At 44.8% G+C, this 17,093-nt stretch overlaps 2 protein-coding genes across 23 annotated transcripts in view; one reads left to right on the top strand and one right to left on the bottom strand.

The window, feature by feature from the left end:
- Positions 1-1,143: 1,143 nt before the first annotated feature.
- Positions 1,144-17,093, bottom strand: part of LOC129713392 (ubiquitin-conjugating enzyme E2 D4-like) — a 29,599-nt gene continuing 13,649 nt past the window's right edge. For 2 of the 22 annotated variants that reach the window (XM_055662418.1, XM_055662416.1), the window contains exons 2-7: positions 7,475-7,538; positions 6,161-6,192; positions 5,999-6,076; positions 5,809-5,914; positions 4,900-4,993; positions 3,420-3,542 (exon numbers count right to left, since the gene is read on the bottom strand). In XM_055662418.1, coding sequence (XP_055518393.1) covers positions 3,497-3,542; positions 4,900-4,993; positions 5,809-5,914; positions 5,999-6,076; positions 6,161-6,192; positions 7,475-7,538 — 420 coding nt within the window. In that variant the 3' untranslated portion in view covers positions 3,420-3,496. Of the gene's footprint in view, positions 2,177-2,225; positions 2,419-2,481; positions 3,543-4,899; positions 4,994-5,808; positions 5,915-5,998; positions 6,077-6,160; positions 6,193-7,474; positions 7,539-17,093 lie in introns of those variants that run through there. The other 20 variants (XR_008726229.1, XR_008726227.1, XR_008726232.1 and 17 more) reach the window with 20 other exon arrangements.
- On the top strand, positions 2,206-2,715 carry LOC129713396 (tropomyosin-1, isoforms 33/34-like). The gene is made up of 2 exons (XM_055662424.1): positions 2,206-2,380; positions 2,420-2,715. Exons 1-2 carry the CDS (start codon positions 2,217-2,219, stop codon positions 2,577-2,579), a joined length of 324 nt encoding a protein of 107 aa, XP_055518399.1. The 5' UTR covers positions 2,206-2,216; the 3' UTR covers positions 2,580-2,715.

Genomic DNA, 17,093 nt, shown 5'->3' with positions numbered 1-17,093 from the left:
TGGAACTGATGGAAATTAACTTTTCCTTCGCTCCATAGATGCTGCTGCACCCACTGAGTTTCTCCAGCTTTTTTGTGTAACCTTCGATTCTCCAGCATCTGCAGTTCCCTCTTAAACAATAATAAACACCAGTTGGTTTGACTACTTCCTCCAACCCCATCTCCTGTAATTCTCCATTCCATCTGAATTGTTCCAATGAGACTTTCGGTGGCACAGCGGTAGAGCTGCTGCCTTACATCGAATGCAGTGCCGGAGACCCGGGTTCAATCCCGACTACGGGTGCTGTCTGTACGGAGTTTGTGCATTCTCCCTGTGACCGCGTGGGTTTTCTCTGAGATCTTCGGATTCCTCCCACACTCCAAAGACGTACAGGTTTGTAGGTTCATTGGTTTGGGTTTGTATACTTGGTGTAAGTGTAAACTGTCCTAATGAGTGTAGGCTTGTGTTAATGTGCAGGGATCACTGGGCGACACAGACTCTGTGTGCCGATGGGCCTGTTTCCGCGCTGTACCTCTAAACTAAATAAGCTAAAAAAAGCCCTCTCCTCCTGGACAAAACAAGAGCAGAGCTCCCTCCCCTAGTCCTTGCCTTTCGCCTCGCCAATCTTTGTATTCAGCAGATCGCCCATCACAATTTCCATCAGTTCCAACAAGATTTGGACCCATCCTCGACAACCAATCCTCTTTTATGGCACTTCTGCCTGCAACCGAGAAAGATCCAACTAATGTCCTTTCACCTCTTCTCACCATCCAGGGACCCTCTCAAATCTCAAATTGTGGAGTACAGAGTCAAATAAATAAATGATGGGTCTTTGTCCCAAACATTATGTAGGGCACTGTATGTGTACTGCGTGTGCAAGCCTGTTTTGCTACTAATTACACTTGACTTGAGAATATTATTCCTTATTCTCACTGCAGAGCTGAATGATTAGCTCCATTATTGGGTCTGAGGGTCAAAGTTGGGGTGGGAGATTGCAACCTTCACGTGGTCTGCACTGTTTCGACGAATGCAATCAACCCGGCGTGCACAATCAAATAAGATCAAATAGTACAAGTTGTCCTACAACTTTAGGCTGTGCACGCCATACGCAAGAAGAAGAAGGGTCAAAGCTACATCTCAATAACGACAATGAGCAACAAGTGAGTCAGAGCAGAAACCAGCCACCAATTTATTCACACAGCTTAGGAAAGGACTTTGCATATTGGAACACACTGTTAAAAAAGACAGAACACTACATGGTACCAACACGAGGCTAGATCATTCGGTGAAAACCCCATCATTTATTTTAAACTTAAAAACCATGTATATTTATCTTTTCCATTTCAAATCTTAGTTTTTTCTTCATTTTAAATCAATCCATTCGAGTTTACGGAAGAGATTAAACCTTGGCTGGAAATGGACATCAGACGTGGCAGCAGAGTGGTCAGGAGGCCACTTTCCACACGCAGTGCTTTATTTACAAACTCACTCCAGTCCTACACAAGGGATTTTCCACGGCCTGTTGCAGCACTTAGTGTTGAGATGCTGCAGTGAGACAAGAACTCCCCACCGCCCAGGGCTACAACCCAGCCATTGCCCACACACCTGCAGCAAGCAAGTGGGTCAGAAGGTGGTGAAACATCATAAGATCCTTGAGCAAAATCACTACAGGACAGGTCTCGATTCTGATCACTGTTGTCTCTTAATGTTCAAAAGTTAATTAAACAACAGGAGCCAGACAGGAACACCCACTGAGGCTTCTGCAAGGTTGCATGCACGAGGAAGATCCCATTGAGGAGGACTTTGGAGTGGTGTCTCCCTTTCTGCGGAGTTAGGCCTCAGCAAGGATGTAGAATGGCTGCTACAGTAGTCTCAGAGCTCATGTGTAAATGGGTGAAAGACCAGCTATGTCCGTGCTCCTGGTTGCTGCCACAAAGCTAGTCATTGAGAAGCACATCAGCATCGGCTCACCGCAGGGATTTGGTTTAAATCACACCCAGAGTAGAGGACCAGCAGCTCCTATCATCCACTTGCAAGGGCAGTTTCTAAGGGGCTAGGTACTGCTCCAGTCCACATACGTGAGGCTTGAGACTGCAGTGCCAGACGTGGATCTCACTCTAGATTGTGCACACCAGTACCACCACAGTGACAGGACCTCTAAGATTTGGAGGAGGACCTCCACCATCAGATGGAGGACCTCCACCAGCCAATGGAAAATGCAAGACCTCCACCATCAGATGGAGGACTTCCACCATCAGATGGAGGACCTCTACCATCAGATGGAGGACCTCTACCATCAGATGGAGGACCTCTACCATCAGATGGAGGACCTCTACCATCTGGAGGAGGACCTCCACCATCCGATGGAGGACTTCCACCAGCCAATGGAAAATGGAAGACCACCATCAGATGAAGGACTTCCACCATCAGATGGAGAATCTCCACCATCAGATGAAGGACTTCCACCATCAGATGGAGATTCTCTACCATCAGATGAAGGACTTCCACCATCAGATGGAGAATCTCTACCATCAGATGGAGGACCTCCACCATCAGATGGAGGACCTCTACCGTCTGGAGCAGGACCTTGCTACATCTGAAGCCATGCCTTTTTGTTGATGGGATGGCGATAACGAAGAAACCAACCAAACGTGTACTGTCCATCCCTAGTGGGTGGTGTGGCAGAAGCTTAAAAAAAAAAAGAATCCCGGGTCACATTTTTGGCTCCCGTTTCTGGCCAGCCCCACAAGGGCTTTCAAGTGAAGTGAGAAAGGGGGGGGGGGAAGCGGCCGGCAAGAAACATGCACTGGAGAAGGAGGATGGGGAAGGACACACAACCGAGTGGCAGCTTGGGACAGAACCAAAGTGTTGGCATCAGCGGAATCCAAAGAAAGTTGGGTATGTGGGTGGGTGGCTGGCCGGCCGAGAGATTTGCACCAGGCTGCATCTGCAGAGGAACCTCCAGTTCCAATGAGATTCAGAAGATGCAGAGCAACCGAGTCGACCATGCCACGAGTCACAATATTCACTAAAACTGTGCTACCGGGGGAGGCTGAGTTCTATATGTGTATATACAGACACAAGTATATAATCTATATATAAAAAAGCACACTCACTCTACAAGATGAACTGCAGACAGCATAAATAGATTAGGGAAACAAGCATCACATTTCCAAAACAAAACACTTACAAAGTTGCTATTGCCTCCCTTTCCGCCTGTGACCGGTACAACGCTGGATCACCAGCGCACAACTGACTGCTGTCACAGACACTGGCGATAAAAAAGAAATATATATATTATTTATATAATATGTATATTTCAAAATGCACATCCATATATGGCAGGCTGACTGCTCAAACCAAGGCCAGAGCCTCAGCTTCCAGAGAGAACTCCTCGCCCTTCACCAAGTATAAAATTCATTGGGAACGGCACAGGTGAATCCATAAAACTGCAGCCAGCTTTTATTTTTGCATTCCAGATTATGTAAAGGAGTTTCTGTTTCTTGTTTTGTCACTTTTACATTGCATATTTGTTTGTCCAATCTCTGGCCAGTTTGTTGTACCTAGAAAGAAAGAGAATGAGAATTATTACTTTAGTTGCAAGTCACAAACTCTCCCCACTGCTTCAAGATGCTTTATAGATATAGCACAGAGTCCACGTCGACCCGCGATCCCCGCAACTTAACACACATTAGGGACAATTTACATTTATAGAAAGCCAGTCTCTAACCCCAATTATGAACTGCTATGGACTGCTTACAGCTGCAGTAAGGACTCTGGGTTTAATTTTGCACCAGTATTGTGGTTACTAATTCATTGTTTTTTTTAAATTATATATTATCTACGTATACTACAAACCTGTTATTCTGCTACAAGCAAGAATTTCATTGTTCCTTTGTCAGTACATAACAAAACACTTGTGCGTCATTAGAATAACCCTCCTGCCCCAGAATTTCACCACCTCCTCCCTACACAACCCGACTACCTTTTGTACATGGAAGCCACGTCCCAAAACCTCTTCTCAGTCATGTCGCTCCCCCCAGAGCTGGGACCTTCACATAGAAACATAGAAAATAGGTGCAGGAGGAGGCCATTCGGCCCTTTGAGCCAGCACCGCTATTCATTGTGATCATGGCTGATCGTCCCCTATCAATAACCCATGCCTGCTTTCTCCCCATATCCCTTGACTCCACTAGCCCCTAGAGCTCTATCTAACTCTCTCTTAAATCCATCCAGTGACTTGGCCTCCACTGCCCTATGTGGCAGGGAATTCCACAAATTCACAACTCTCTGGGTGAATTTTTTTTTTTCTCACCTCAGTCTTAAATGACCTCCCCTTTATTCTAAGACTGTGGCCCCTGGTTCTGGACTCGCCTAACATTGGGAACATTTTTCCTGCATCTAGCTTGTCCAGTACTTATATAATTTTATATGTTTCTATAAGATCTCCCCATATCCTTCTAAACTCCAGTGAATACAAGCCTAGACTTTTCAATCTTTCCTCATATGACAGTCCCGCCATCCCAGGGATCAATCTCGTGAACCGAAACATGAACAGGCAGAACCCTGGAGTACTCTGGTCAGGCCTCACAATACCCTCACCCATGCTGCTTTCAGCTCAGGTACAACTTTGTAGCAGCACTGTCGGTTCACTTTCCCCCAGTCAAGTGCATCTGAGCATTGGTGAGAGAATGGACAAACAACGGTTTGTGTCCGGACCCTCTTCAGTCTGAAATAGGGTCGGAGTCGAAACGTTGTCTGTCCATTCCCTCTGTAGACGCTGCCTGACCCACCAAGTTCCTCCAGGACTTTGTGTTTTGCTGAAGATTCCAGCATCTGCAGTTTCCTGTGTCTCAAATGGCACGTGCTCGGTACATAGACTACACACTGATCAAGCCAAGGGGGTTCCTAAATACTTACTTTTCCCTGTCAGATTTGTAGGTATGCGCAATCTCTGGTACCAAAGGGTCATCAGGATTTGGGTCGCACAGCAGTGAACAGATAGACAGAAGAACTGTGGGGACAAGGTGGAAACACAGGTTAGTAAACTGCATATTGTATTCCGGATAAACACAAAATGCTGGAGTAACTCAGCGGGACAGGCAGTATCTCTGGATAGAAGGAATCCAGAAATGCAGCCTGTCCTGCTGAGTTACACAAGCATTTTGCGTCTATCAAATATCGAAAATTACCAAAAAACATAAGAAAATTTAGTCGAAGGTAAATTAAATTTTGTGATAAAGACTCAAGGGTGAATGATACTGAAATAGTTCTTGGTTCTTGGTTCTTGGTCCTCCAAAATATTCCAAATGGAATTTAAACTGGAGGTGGTGAAGGGAGGGCTTAAGCCAGAAAGGGTTATTGGGAAGAAAGAGCTACTTTAAATTTAGTTGCATCTGGTTGGGTAACTATAGTTGGGTGGAGAGTTTAAGAAGCTCTGGTCTAACCTATGTTTCTGTCCGTGTACTCTACTCGTGCACTATCTATTCTAGCTAAGTGGTCGTTACCAGATTAGTCTATGGTCATGAAGGGAGGGCACAGGCATGTAAACCAGTCAAGATGTGTGCGAATGGACTGCCAGCCAGCATCTTGGAACAAGTGAGCTGGGCAACAATCTAGAACCAGCACCAAGCACCGATCCTGCCGAGATCAGCCAAACACAGACTGGAGTGAAGAATCTTTCCAGCCGGAATGACGAGACCAAACATGTCAGTAGCTGCATCCACCAGTCGACCTGAAACAAAACAACAACGGGCGCCCGGATGCTGAAAAGCTTTTCACTGCACCTCAGTACACGATACAATAAGCTGAGCTAAATGCTCCCCATACCTTTCGATAGTGTTAAAGCTGGAGACCACTGTGAGCGCAGAATATCGAGGCAAATGCTTCCATTACTGTTAATGTTTGGATGATAGATTTTTGTGGTAAATGAAACCTGTGGAGGAGAGCGGGCAGACTGTTACTCCATCTGCAACATACATCACAAACGCTGCCCAATGACCCATCTCGCGGCTTTTACCTTGGGTGGTTTGAAAGGATAATCGGAAGGGAAGTGTATATTCAGGAAGAAGACCCCACCTTGGTAAGGGCTGTCACTCTGCAATAAAACAAGGCACAAGGTGTCAGCAATAACATTGGTAATGACAGTGAAAGGGACTCTGTACAAAGAGACGATACTTACTGGCCCCATGATAGTAGCTTGCCAATGAAAATCTGCAGAAGAAAGACAGTCAATTGTTTTTTTCTTAAAGTTCACAATTACTTTCTTCATTCCTGTCCTCTACTCACTCTCAAAATGACCAAGGCTTTGACTCCGACAGAACATATCTCCCCTGAAGATTCTATACAACACAATATTCTCTGGTTGCACTTGAAGGGTAATGTTACAGAGCGGAACTGTGCACAAGTCAATCCTACTGGGTTGTTCTGTATGGGACAACACTCTCATCCCAGAAACAAAGCCAGTGAATATGCCGCACTAACTCCCGAGGCACGAATGTCCTTTTCCGGGTACGGAGACAAAACACTTCAGAGAATACTCTAGGATGCGATCTACATACCAGCAGGATTTCCTTTCTCTAACTCTCCAAATCTCACAATTAAATATAATAACACACCATTTGCTTTCCTAATTGCTTGAAGCATGTTAACACCAATGCTGACCAGCCAACATTTACAAATTTCTAAGGAGACACAAAATGCTGGAGTAACTCAGCGGATGAGGCAGCGTCTATGTCAAGTCAAGTCACATTTATTTATATTGCACATTTAAAAAACAACTCTTGTTGGCCAAAGTGCTTTACATTTGTTATAAGAATAGCACAACAAAATAGACTACATACATATATACATGTTGCCCTAACTCAGAGGACGTCAGGAAAGGCTTGGGAGTATAGATAAGTCTTTAGTCTTGACTTAAAAGAGTCGATGGAGGGGGCAGTTCTGATGGGAAAGGGGATGATGTTCAAAGGCACGGTCGCCCGAGCTTATACCTAGACAGTGGGATATTCAGCAACCCCAAGTCGGCCGATCTGAGTGGCCTGGAGGTGAAGTGGTGGGTGAGAAGACTTTTTATGTAGGTGGGGGCAAGCCCATTGAGGGCTTTGTAGACGTGGAGGAGAATCTTGCAGTTTATACGGAACCGCACAGGGAGCCAGTGGAGAGATGCCAGGATCGGGGTGATGTGATCCCTTTTTCGGGTGCCCGTCAGGAGTTTCGCTGCGGCATTTTGGACCAGTTGCAGGCGGGACAGGGAAGATTGGCTGATGCCAGTGTAAAGGGAGTTGCAGTAATCTAGGCGGGAGATGAATGTGTGGATGATCTTTTCCAGGTCATCAAACTGGAGGAATTGTTTTATTTTAGCTATCGTCTATGGAGAGAAGGAATGGGGTCGGGACGCAATAAACAAGAGTGTCATCAAGTACATTCCCATACTGTGGCCTTGTCCGGGATTAACAGCGGGTGGGAACCGCGCTGCATCTTTCTGTCAACTTACAATCATCTCCTACTGGACCTGCTGAACACAGTGCTGGAGGATCACGCTCCAAGTCCTGGTATTCCTGATGGGACAATAAAAAACAAATGTAAGCCACACTCTCTGCGTTTTGATGGAACTCTCAAGAGTTCTGCCATGTTTTATTTGAGGGTTAACTCATATCAAGAGAAGCAGCCAAAGGGATACACTGAGTTAAGGGCCTGTCCCACTTATGCGATTTTTTTGGGCGACTTGTCGGCACCCGTCATAGTCGCAAGCAGGTCGCGTGTAAAGTCGTGAGTAGTCGCCCAAAGACTCGTACTTTTTTCTGGTCACCGCTGGATTTTCAACATGTTGAAAATTTTGGGAGACTTGCTGCGACTATGACGGGTGCCGGCAAGTCGCCGAAGAAAATCGCATAAGTGGGACAGGCCCTTTATAACGTTTATGCACTCGTATCAATTCTTTACACAAAGTAGACTTCCTAATCCCAACCATAATTTGAAGTGCACTCAAAATCACAATACTATCAATGGGAAAAGAATGGCATGCAATAGCATTATTCTATGCTCTCTGGAATATGCCTCTCATATCTGTGGCAGATCTTGGAAAAAGTATGGAGATCAGTAATCTATTCTCAGGCACACAAAAATGCTGGAGAAACACAGCGGGTGCTGCAGCATCTATGGAGCGAAGGAAATAGGCAACGTTTCGAGCCAAAACCCTTCTTCAGACTGAAGGAAATAGGCAACGTTTGAAACGTTGCCTATTTCCTTCACTCCATAGATGCTGCTGCACCCGCTGAGTTTCTCCAGCATTTTTGTGTACCTTCGATTTTCCATCATCTGCAGTTCCTTCTTAAACACATCTATTCTCAGGCAGTGCATTCCAGGTACTCACCACTCTCCCGATGAAGATGGTCTCCCATACATCCCCTCTAATTCTTTTCCCCTTACCAGAGATGCAGAGCTCTCTTTTTCCCTTCTCCCTGCCAAATCTCAATAAATGCTCCAGGTAGAAAAATTATGAATCTATATTCCCCCCCCCCCCCCCCCCCCCCATTGTTACTGTTGCCCACAATCTCCCCTCCCCCTGCCCCCCCCCCCCCCCACACACACAAAAAATTGCCCACAATGCGGTTTCCTCTGCAGGGCAGATTTGTAAATTACTACTGTGCAGATCTTCAGTCGACCACAAAGCTGACCACAAACCTCCCTTCCTCTCTCACTTTCGTTTCAATTCCATTCTGACCTCGACATTTAACCTCCTGCAATGCTGCAACAATGTTCAACAGGATCACAAAGAATATCTTTCATATCTTCATTCATACAATGATCCAGACTAGATCTTGATCTCAACACTTTCAGGTAATCAATAAATCCGGCTTTTCCATTTCACATTCCCAGCAAACTAATTTTTCTTTGGTATCTTCTGATAAATGTATTCTTCCTCTATTTTACCTCCTCCAGACTTGCTTCTTCTATTCGCCCATGTTTGCAAGTCACATGAGCAGAATTAGGACATTCGGCCCATTGAGTCTACGCCGCCATTCAATCCTGGCTGATCTATCTTTCCCTCTCAATCCCATTCTCCCCTAATCTGTTCATCTCTGTATTACACAATGACTTGCCACCACAGCCGTCTGTGGCAATGAATTCCGCAGATTCACCACTGTCTGATTAAAGAAATTCGTCCTCATCTCCTTTTTAAAGGTATGTCCTTTTATTCTGAGGCTATGCCCTCTGGTCCTAGATTCTCACGCTAGTGGAAGCATTCCCTCCACATCCACTCATGCTGACCTTTCACTATTTGGTATGTTTCAATGAGGTTCCCCCTCATTCTTCTAAACTCCAGCGAGGACCATCAAACGCTCATCATACGTTGATCCAGACATCCCTGGGATCAATCACATCCTCCCTCAGATATGGGGCCCACATCCATCTCACATTGCTCTTTTACCCTTTAATCTCTTCTGATCACATATCAACTTTTGCCTTCTCAGTATCTTAAGATTTCTTCATCTCCCCTCAGGTTAGATGAAAGCTCATGGAATCTGAAATGTTGACCGCTTCTCTCCTCCCAGATGCTGACTGACTACAGTGTGGTCACAAATTTGTGTTTTATCTCAGACAAGTATCTACAGTATTTTGTTTTTCCGCATTAATGTGGTTTCAAAACAACCTACAGACCACGGCATGAGCTTCGCCTCTACTCGTGTTGTTAAAAGTATGTGTTGTGGGTGGGGAAAGGTGAATTTTTCTGAAACCAACAGCATAGGTTTGTCTCTCGCTTACTTTTCTCTTGGAGACAGAATCATTTTTCTCTTAAACAGAATGACTTTACTCGTGCACAAATTAGTTTCTTTTTAACTTCATAATTTTGCCGCAGAACATGGAAGGATACGTTCTTTGAAACAAGATGGGGCTATCTTGCACAACACAGGATTTTAGTGCACAAACTGTCATTTCCATGGGACAGACTAGATGATCCAGAGATGATCATTTAGGATGTGTGTGGTTGGCTTGAGTTGACTGCCATTGGTTTGTTATCACAAGTTCACAAGTTATAGGAGTAGAATTAGGCCATTCAGCCCATCGAGTCCACTCCGCCATTCAATCATGGCTGATCTCCGCCTCAAAATCCAATTTTCCTGCCTTCTCCCCATAACCCACGACACCGGTTCAAATCATGAATTTGTCTATCTCTGCCTTAAAAATGTCCACTGACTTGGCCTCCACAGCCTTCTGTGGCAATGAGTTCCACGGATTCACTACACCCCGACTAAAGAAGTTCCTCCTCACCTTCTTTCTAAAAGAGCACCCTTTAATTCTGAGGCTACAACCTCTGGTCCTAGACTCTCCCACCAGTGGAAACATCCTTTCCACATCCACTCTATCTATGCCTCTCATTATTCTGTAACGTCACATCAGGTAGAATTGGTGCAACTAGGAGCACATCCTCAGCTAATAAGAGGTCCAGCCTAATATTAATTCTCACCCAGGTTAAAAGTCTTTAGTTAGCAATGTTACAAAATTTTGATATTTAAAAAATCAAGTCTGCAATTTATCCCATCAGATAAAGCATAACAATAAGTTTAATTTGACACCAAATTAACTTTCATATCTCAAGTATTAAAAACGTTATGACCATTTTCATACTCGGAAATTAGCATCTTGTTCCCTATTGATTTTCAATGGACATTACAAAAAACCTGTGATCTTGGATAGTCAAACGCCCATTTCTTAAGGAAAGATTAACATTTTTAAATAGCCTAAGTGTCCAAAGATTATTCACAAATAATTCACAATATAACATGACTTTTATATCTAATTTACATTAATTTATAGGCCAAATGGAAGGAATTTAGTGTTCAATTGCTGTAAATAAATGCCCATTTAAATCGGCTTTCTAGTGGGTTCATGTGGAACGCGCTGGTTTAGAACGTTGACATAGCGCTGGATTAGTGCCCTCAAATGCCGAGAAAAAATCGCGTTTAATACCCGCCCCCTCCAAACAGCGCCAAAATCGCCGACATGGCTCAGGGCAGATTCCTAATGACGATTCAGGTAGGTTTTGTAACATACCTACTTTAGTTCTTTCTCTTGTTAGTTTGCAAATCACCTTCGTTACCGACCCCCCACTGAAACTCTCAACAAATTCAAACTCTAATAGCAACTCGTCCATTGTCTGAGGAGAATAGCGCCAGACTTGTCTTTGAGGTAGTGGGGATGATGTAGCAAACCCAGCATTAATCACCCCTCAGCAACTTCTCGTTCCCCAACCAAAGTTGCCCAAGGATGAGCTGAGATGTTTGCTGGATCTTTTTCTCGTTGTTTTTGTGGCGGTTTGATGCAACTGATGGCTTGCCGGGCCAGTTCAGATTAGTTTGTTGTCAAGTACATTTTCAATGTTCTGACCTTGCATGTAAACCAGATTAAAATGGCAGATTTTATTTCCTAGGACATAATGCCGTACAGAACAGACCCTTCGGCCCAAAGGATCAAAATGTCCCATCTCTGCTTGTCCCACCTGCCGTGTTTGGCCCATACCTCTCTAAACCTTTCCAATCTATGTATCTGTCCAATGTTTTTTAAATGTTATTATAGGTACCTGCAGGGCTCGAAATTAGTGGTTGCCCGGGTGCCAATGGCAACCTACAGTCCCTCCGGGCAACCTAAAAGCCATGCCATTTTGCCCGGCTTGGCAAGCACCTAGCATTTAATTCTGAGTGGGCCCCCTCTCTATCATTGACCATAATTCCGACTGGTAACTACGCACTTCGTCCAAGCACATTGCCGTCTTAAATGACCACCTAAACTGTAACTTGGCAACTTAAAAAGCTGCCGAGGTTGCCCAGCTGGCAACATGGGAAAAAAGTTAAGTGAGAGCCCTGACCTGACTCAACTACCTCCTCTGACAGCACATTCCATACACCCACCACCCTCTGGGTGAGAATGTTACACCTCTCAGTTTAGTTATTTCGACTACATTCCAACTTGTGGCTTCTGTTTTTAAAGCTGGAAGATTCTGCAGTTTATTGGCAGTATTTGAGAATGTGGATGTACATTTCATGGAGCTTTCTGGCTCACAAGAGGGACAGTTTAATTATAAAATTCCACTTGGGAATATTCATAAGCGCCACCAGCTGATGTGTGGTTGGATTCATTTCTGGATCATTATTCCAGCTCTGGGATTTCCTTTTACATCGATTCCCAATCTATTCTCCAATCTCCATTGTCAATCCTGCCACCATTTACACTGCTCAACGAGTTATATTTAGTCCAATTCTCCTTTGCATTAAGAAGATAACATCTGTTGTGCTCCACCTTCCTGCTTCACCCTACGCTACCAAGGAGCTGTGTTCAGCATTTTGCATCTATTATTTGCATCTCCACCGTACCATCCTGTGGAACACAGAGCTCAGTTACAGATGCCCTAGTCGTTGTTGGCAAGCTGCAGTGTCTTTTGGCTTCAAGAACACAAGCTTGAGGAAGCTACAAAATGCCCTCTTGATCCAGCTTGGCCAGTTCAGTTTAGTTTATTGTCACGTGCATCGGGTTACAGTGAAAATGTTTTGTTGCGTGCTATCCAGTCAGCCGAAAGACAAGACATGATTACAATCGAGCCATTTACCGTGTATAGGTACATAAGGGAATAACGTTTAGTGCAAGGTAAAGCCAGCAAAGTCCATCAAGGAAAGTCTGAGGGTCACCAATGAGGTGGATAGCAGTTCAGCACTGATCTCTGGTTGTGGTAGGAAGATTCAGTTGCCTGATAACAGCTGGGAAGAATCTGTCCCTGAATCTGGAGATGTGCGTTTTCACACTTCCATACCTTTTGCCTGATGGGAGAAGAGGGAGTGGCCAGGTTGTGACTCTTCCGTGATTATGTTGCTGGCCTTGCCGAGGCAACGTGAGATATAAATAGAAGGGAGGTTGGTTTGTGTAATGTTCTGGGCTGCGTCCACAATTCGCTGCCATTCAGCAAAAATTATCAACCTCATCCAACGCGTCTCCTTTAAGCCACATCCTCCAATACCCTTAGGACCTTCAGTACATACATTGCTCTGCAACCATAGTGTGGAGCTTTGATGTTTCATAGATCAGCAACTTTCTGCTTGCAGAGTTCAATGTGTAGCCCTGTGTAACTTCATATCCATGACTATTTCATTAGTTTTTCTTATTAAGAGATTTATATAAGTTTTGCTGTGACTATGTGTTTTGATGTCATTAGCTGGTTCACATTGATATGCACTACTGCCCCTTTAAATAGTTTTCTGCAGTGTACTTGGTGAACATGTGTGGTAAACAGCATACAACCTATGTGGATGGATTTAAATGCATTTGATTTGTTGTTAATGAGTTAGATCATTTTTCCTGTGTGGTGATTGGTTTGGGGGCAGGAGCTGGGGATTGGGGTTAATCGGTGAACAGAAGAGACACAGAAGAAGTCCCGGGCGGAGCAGAGAGAAATACGAAGAACAGAGACTGAGAAAAACAAGTTTTGACTGTCCTACTCGGTCTGTAAACAGTTTAAATATCTTTCCTCGCGGTGAGGTAAGATAATGACTTTTACAGAGAACGTGGTTATTGGACTGTGAGCTGCAGCGGCATGCTGAGCTCAAAGACTTTTTCTCTGCCGCTGCCTTCCGTCATTAGCGTAGTTAGCCGTAGCCTAGCTGCTACCCCTTCAGCTCGGAGGTGTGGATTAAAGACTGTTGCCGTTTGGACTTTGTGAGTACGGGGAGAGTGAGAGCAGCGGTTAGCTGAGCCCTGGAGACAACGAGGTAGAAGGAAGATTTCTGCCACATGGGGTCCTCTCTGGTCAGCCAACTCGCCAGCAGCTCGCCATTCGCCCGTCAGCCGTCATCACCAGCAACGTGCCTTTCGCCCGCCATCTTGTGAGCTTCTGCACTGTGCACTTGTCGGCTTCAACTGTATTTGGCCGCAACGCTCTCCAGCTTCGACCAGGCCTGCAACGTGGGGTTATTCTTGTTTCGTTTTTCATGTTGCCGGCTTGTGTGAGTGAGTGTGGTGACCCACATAGTAATTAATACTTAAAGGTACTATAAAAGATTGATTTATTGAGTGGTGTTGTTTCAACATCTGTGTGAGAAACACCAGTAAAACACCATATTTTTGGTTATTGATATTTTAGTTTGTATTTCCCTGACCAGCATATTATTTATTTTAATTAATAGAATAAATGTGAAGGTAATTCATTGGAACATAGTTGTCAGTTGATTTATTTTAACGGTTTCTACAGTAAGGTATCTATCTATCTATCTACCTATCTATCTTCTATCTATTAATATATAAAACTCTCGTGCCATCCGACCGACTGCCGTCCGGTGCCCTTCCTGCCTTTCGTTTCTTGTTCCTCTCTCCGAGGTTGTTAGTGTCACTTTGGACATACACATGAATGAGTCAGAGGGAGACATCCTGGTGTTTTTGACAGGTAAGGGGCTGGCAGTGCTGATTAACTGCTGCAAATAAACATTTAATTGTTCTGTCGTCGGCGCATTTAACATTTAAACATTCTTGACATGTGTGCACTGGTGGGAATGATTGAGAACCTCATCAACTAACTCTACAGTGAGCTACTGCAGCATGAAATCAAACAGTAAAAAAAACAAAACTTGAAGGAACTCAGTAGGCCAGGTAATATCTGTTGAGACAGAGATGCCACAGAAGGCTGTGGAGGGCAAGTCAGCGGATATATTTAAGGTAGAGATAGATATATTTTTGATTAGTACGGGTGTCAGAGGTTATGGGGAGAAGGCAGGAGAATGGAGTTAGGAGGAAGAGATAGATCAGCCATGATTGAATGGCTGAGTAGACTTGATGGGCCGAATGGCTTAAATCTCCTATCATTTATGATATGGTGGGCATTTTGGGTCGAGACACTGTCTCAGTCGTGGGGGGGGGGGGGGGGGGGGGGGGGGGGGGGGGTTGTCCGGTGGTTTGTTTCACGCTCCAGATGACAGCATCTGCGGTTTCTTGTGCAGCACGAGGACCTTGGTTTGGCGTAGTTGAGCTGCAGATGATCTGGTATACAAGCAGGGGAGTTATTTGTTGAGCAAGGCCCACAGTGTAGGCACTGCTAACTGCCTAGATTGGCTCAGTCATAGAAGGATGTGACTGCTTCAGATATGAATGGCCACCTTGCCTATTAAGTGAACGGTATTGTCTGCCTGCATGTGGAGTGCACAGGGAATTAGACCATTCAGAAAGCAGGACTGAAAGGTAACGTGATAGCCATCTTGTTGTTTGGAACCATTGACATAAGTTAACAATGAGAGTAATTCTGCACATGTGAGAAGGTTCTGGATTATAACTTAAGTCACCTACAAACTTGCACAGGGTCAAACAGAACAGTTGAAAGTGTCGCTCAAAGAGAGGTGAAAATCAAAAAGGTTTTAAATCGCGGGGCATTGGCACCAGTATTGAGAAAAGTCTCGACCCGAAATGTCACCCGTTCCTTCTCTCCAGAGATGCTGCCTGTCACGATGAGTTACTCCAGCATTTTGTGTCTATTTTGAGAAGAGGACTCTGTTCCTTGGAGTGGACTTCACTAGATTTAAACTGGTCAAACCGAGTAACTAGAGCTGTAGCCAGAGAGGTGAGGGTTTGGGGGAGGTGGGGGGCTTGGAAAGTCAGATAGTGGTGCAATGCAGTAAAATGGACAATGGTAAACAGAGTGACAGGGACGGAGTATGAAATAAGACAGAAGGCAGCCGCAAACAGGATCAAAACTGGGTAAAATATGGTGACACCAACACTAAACGGTTTGAATGTGAAACACTCATAACAAGGCAAGATGAATTAGTACCACCGAGAGATAAATAGGTTTGCTTTGCTTTAATAGCAGAGCAGTGAGTGGTTGGGAGATCACGTCACTCCGTATTGCATGCTGGTGTTTGGCATGTTACAGCTGCCACCACTCCTGGCTAGCTCCGCTACACTTTATTAAATGTCAATTAGTATCCCGCTTGAATGCGAGGGAATGGCGAGAGATATACTGGATCTGGGCGTTACACATCGCAATGGACCACAACAACTTGGTGCCCATCAGCAGAAATGGTCCTGTTCAATCCACTGAGTCGATCATATCTACCAAATGGTGATTCACCGTAACATGCTAGAGGATGCCCGGGAGAGAACATTGAATTTTGTTCCCACTAGGACAACATAATAATCACTCCACACCAATGCAGTCATAACTAGTTATACCTGCATCTATGCAGCCATATACCTGCACCAACACAGACATATAGGGTCCCAACCCAAAACGTCTCCTCTTTTTCTTCAGAGATGCTGCCTGACCCGCTGAGTTACCCCAGCACTTCGTGTCTGCTTGCACCACCACCGAGTTATACCTGCATCTATGCAGCCATATACCTGCACCAACACCTAGCTATACCTGGCACTATGTAGCCATATACCTGCATCAACACCTAGTTGTACCTGCAGCTATGCCTCCATCTACCTGCACCAACACAGCCACACGTAGTTATACCTGCAACTGCTATGCACATGGTCAAGGTTTATTTCAGGTGTTGGTTCATTCAACACATGGAGACACATCCTGGAAGCTATGTCCTTCAGCATTCAGTTTAATCTGTGCTGGCAGGACAGAATTAGTGGACATTAAAGTCTCCCACCAACATTTTTTGGGGACTTTTAAATTTCAGTGGTTCTTCCAATTTTGGAAGAGCAGCAAATATCAGCTGGTGGAAGATGGCACAAGGCAGTTTTAGCCCGTGTGTGAAATGATGACTCCACGAGATTCAAAGTCAATATTGAAAAGCCCACTCCTTCCTCCCTGTATTCCGTAGTACTATTATCTCCAGTGGGCCAGAGGCAAGTGAGATAAGACTTAGTAATGGATTGCGGCTGAAGAGCCTGACATTTTATCTGTGATATGTGAAGCTGCAAATACTAACGAGTCAGCCTGCTGTTTCTCCGTTGGACAGCCCTCCAAATTTAGACATGTACCAAGGGGAGGGGGGGGGGGGGGGGGGGGGGGGGGGAATGCAGCTGTCAAATGTACTTGTATTTGTGCGATGACATTAAAGTTGAAAATGTATGTGAAGTTTGTTCATCAATGGAGTAGATGCAATAATACAAAATGCGGTAGG

Source organism: Leucoraja erinacea, chromosome 35, assembly GCF_028641065.1.
Source record: "Leucoraja erinacea ecotype New England chromosome 35, Leri_hhj_1, whole genome shotgun sequence".
Lineage (NCBI taxonomy): Eukaryota > Metazoa > Chordata > Chondrichthyes > Rajiformes > Rajidae > Leucoraja > Leucoraja erinaceus.
Note: the sequence above shows the minus strand (reverse complement) of the source record. Positions and strands in the feature narration are given on the sequence as shown.

Bases quoted from the DNA above. Each gene is read 5' to 3' on its own strand.
- LOC129713396 (XM_055662424.1), top strand. From the start codon at position 2,217: ATGGAGGACTTCCACCATCAGATGGAGGACCTCTACCATCAGATGGAG. The intron at 2,381-2,419 runs ACCATCAGATGA...AGATGGAGAATC, and splicing joins CCAATGGAAAATGGAAGACC to TCCACCATCAGATGAAGGAC.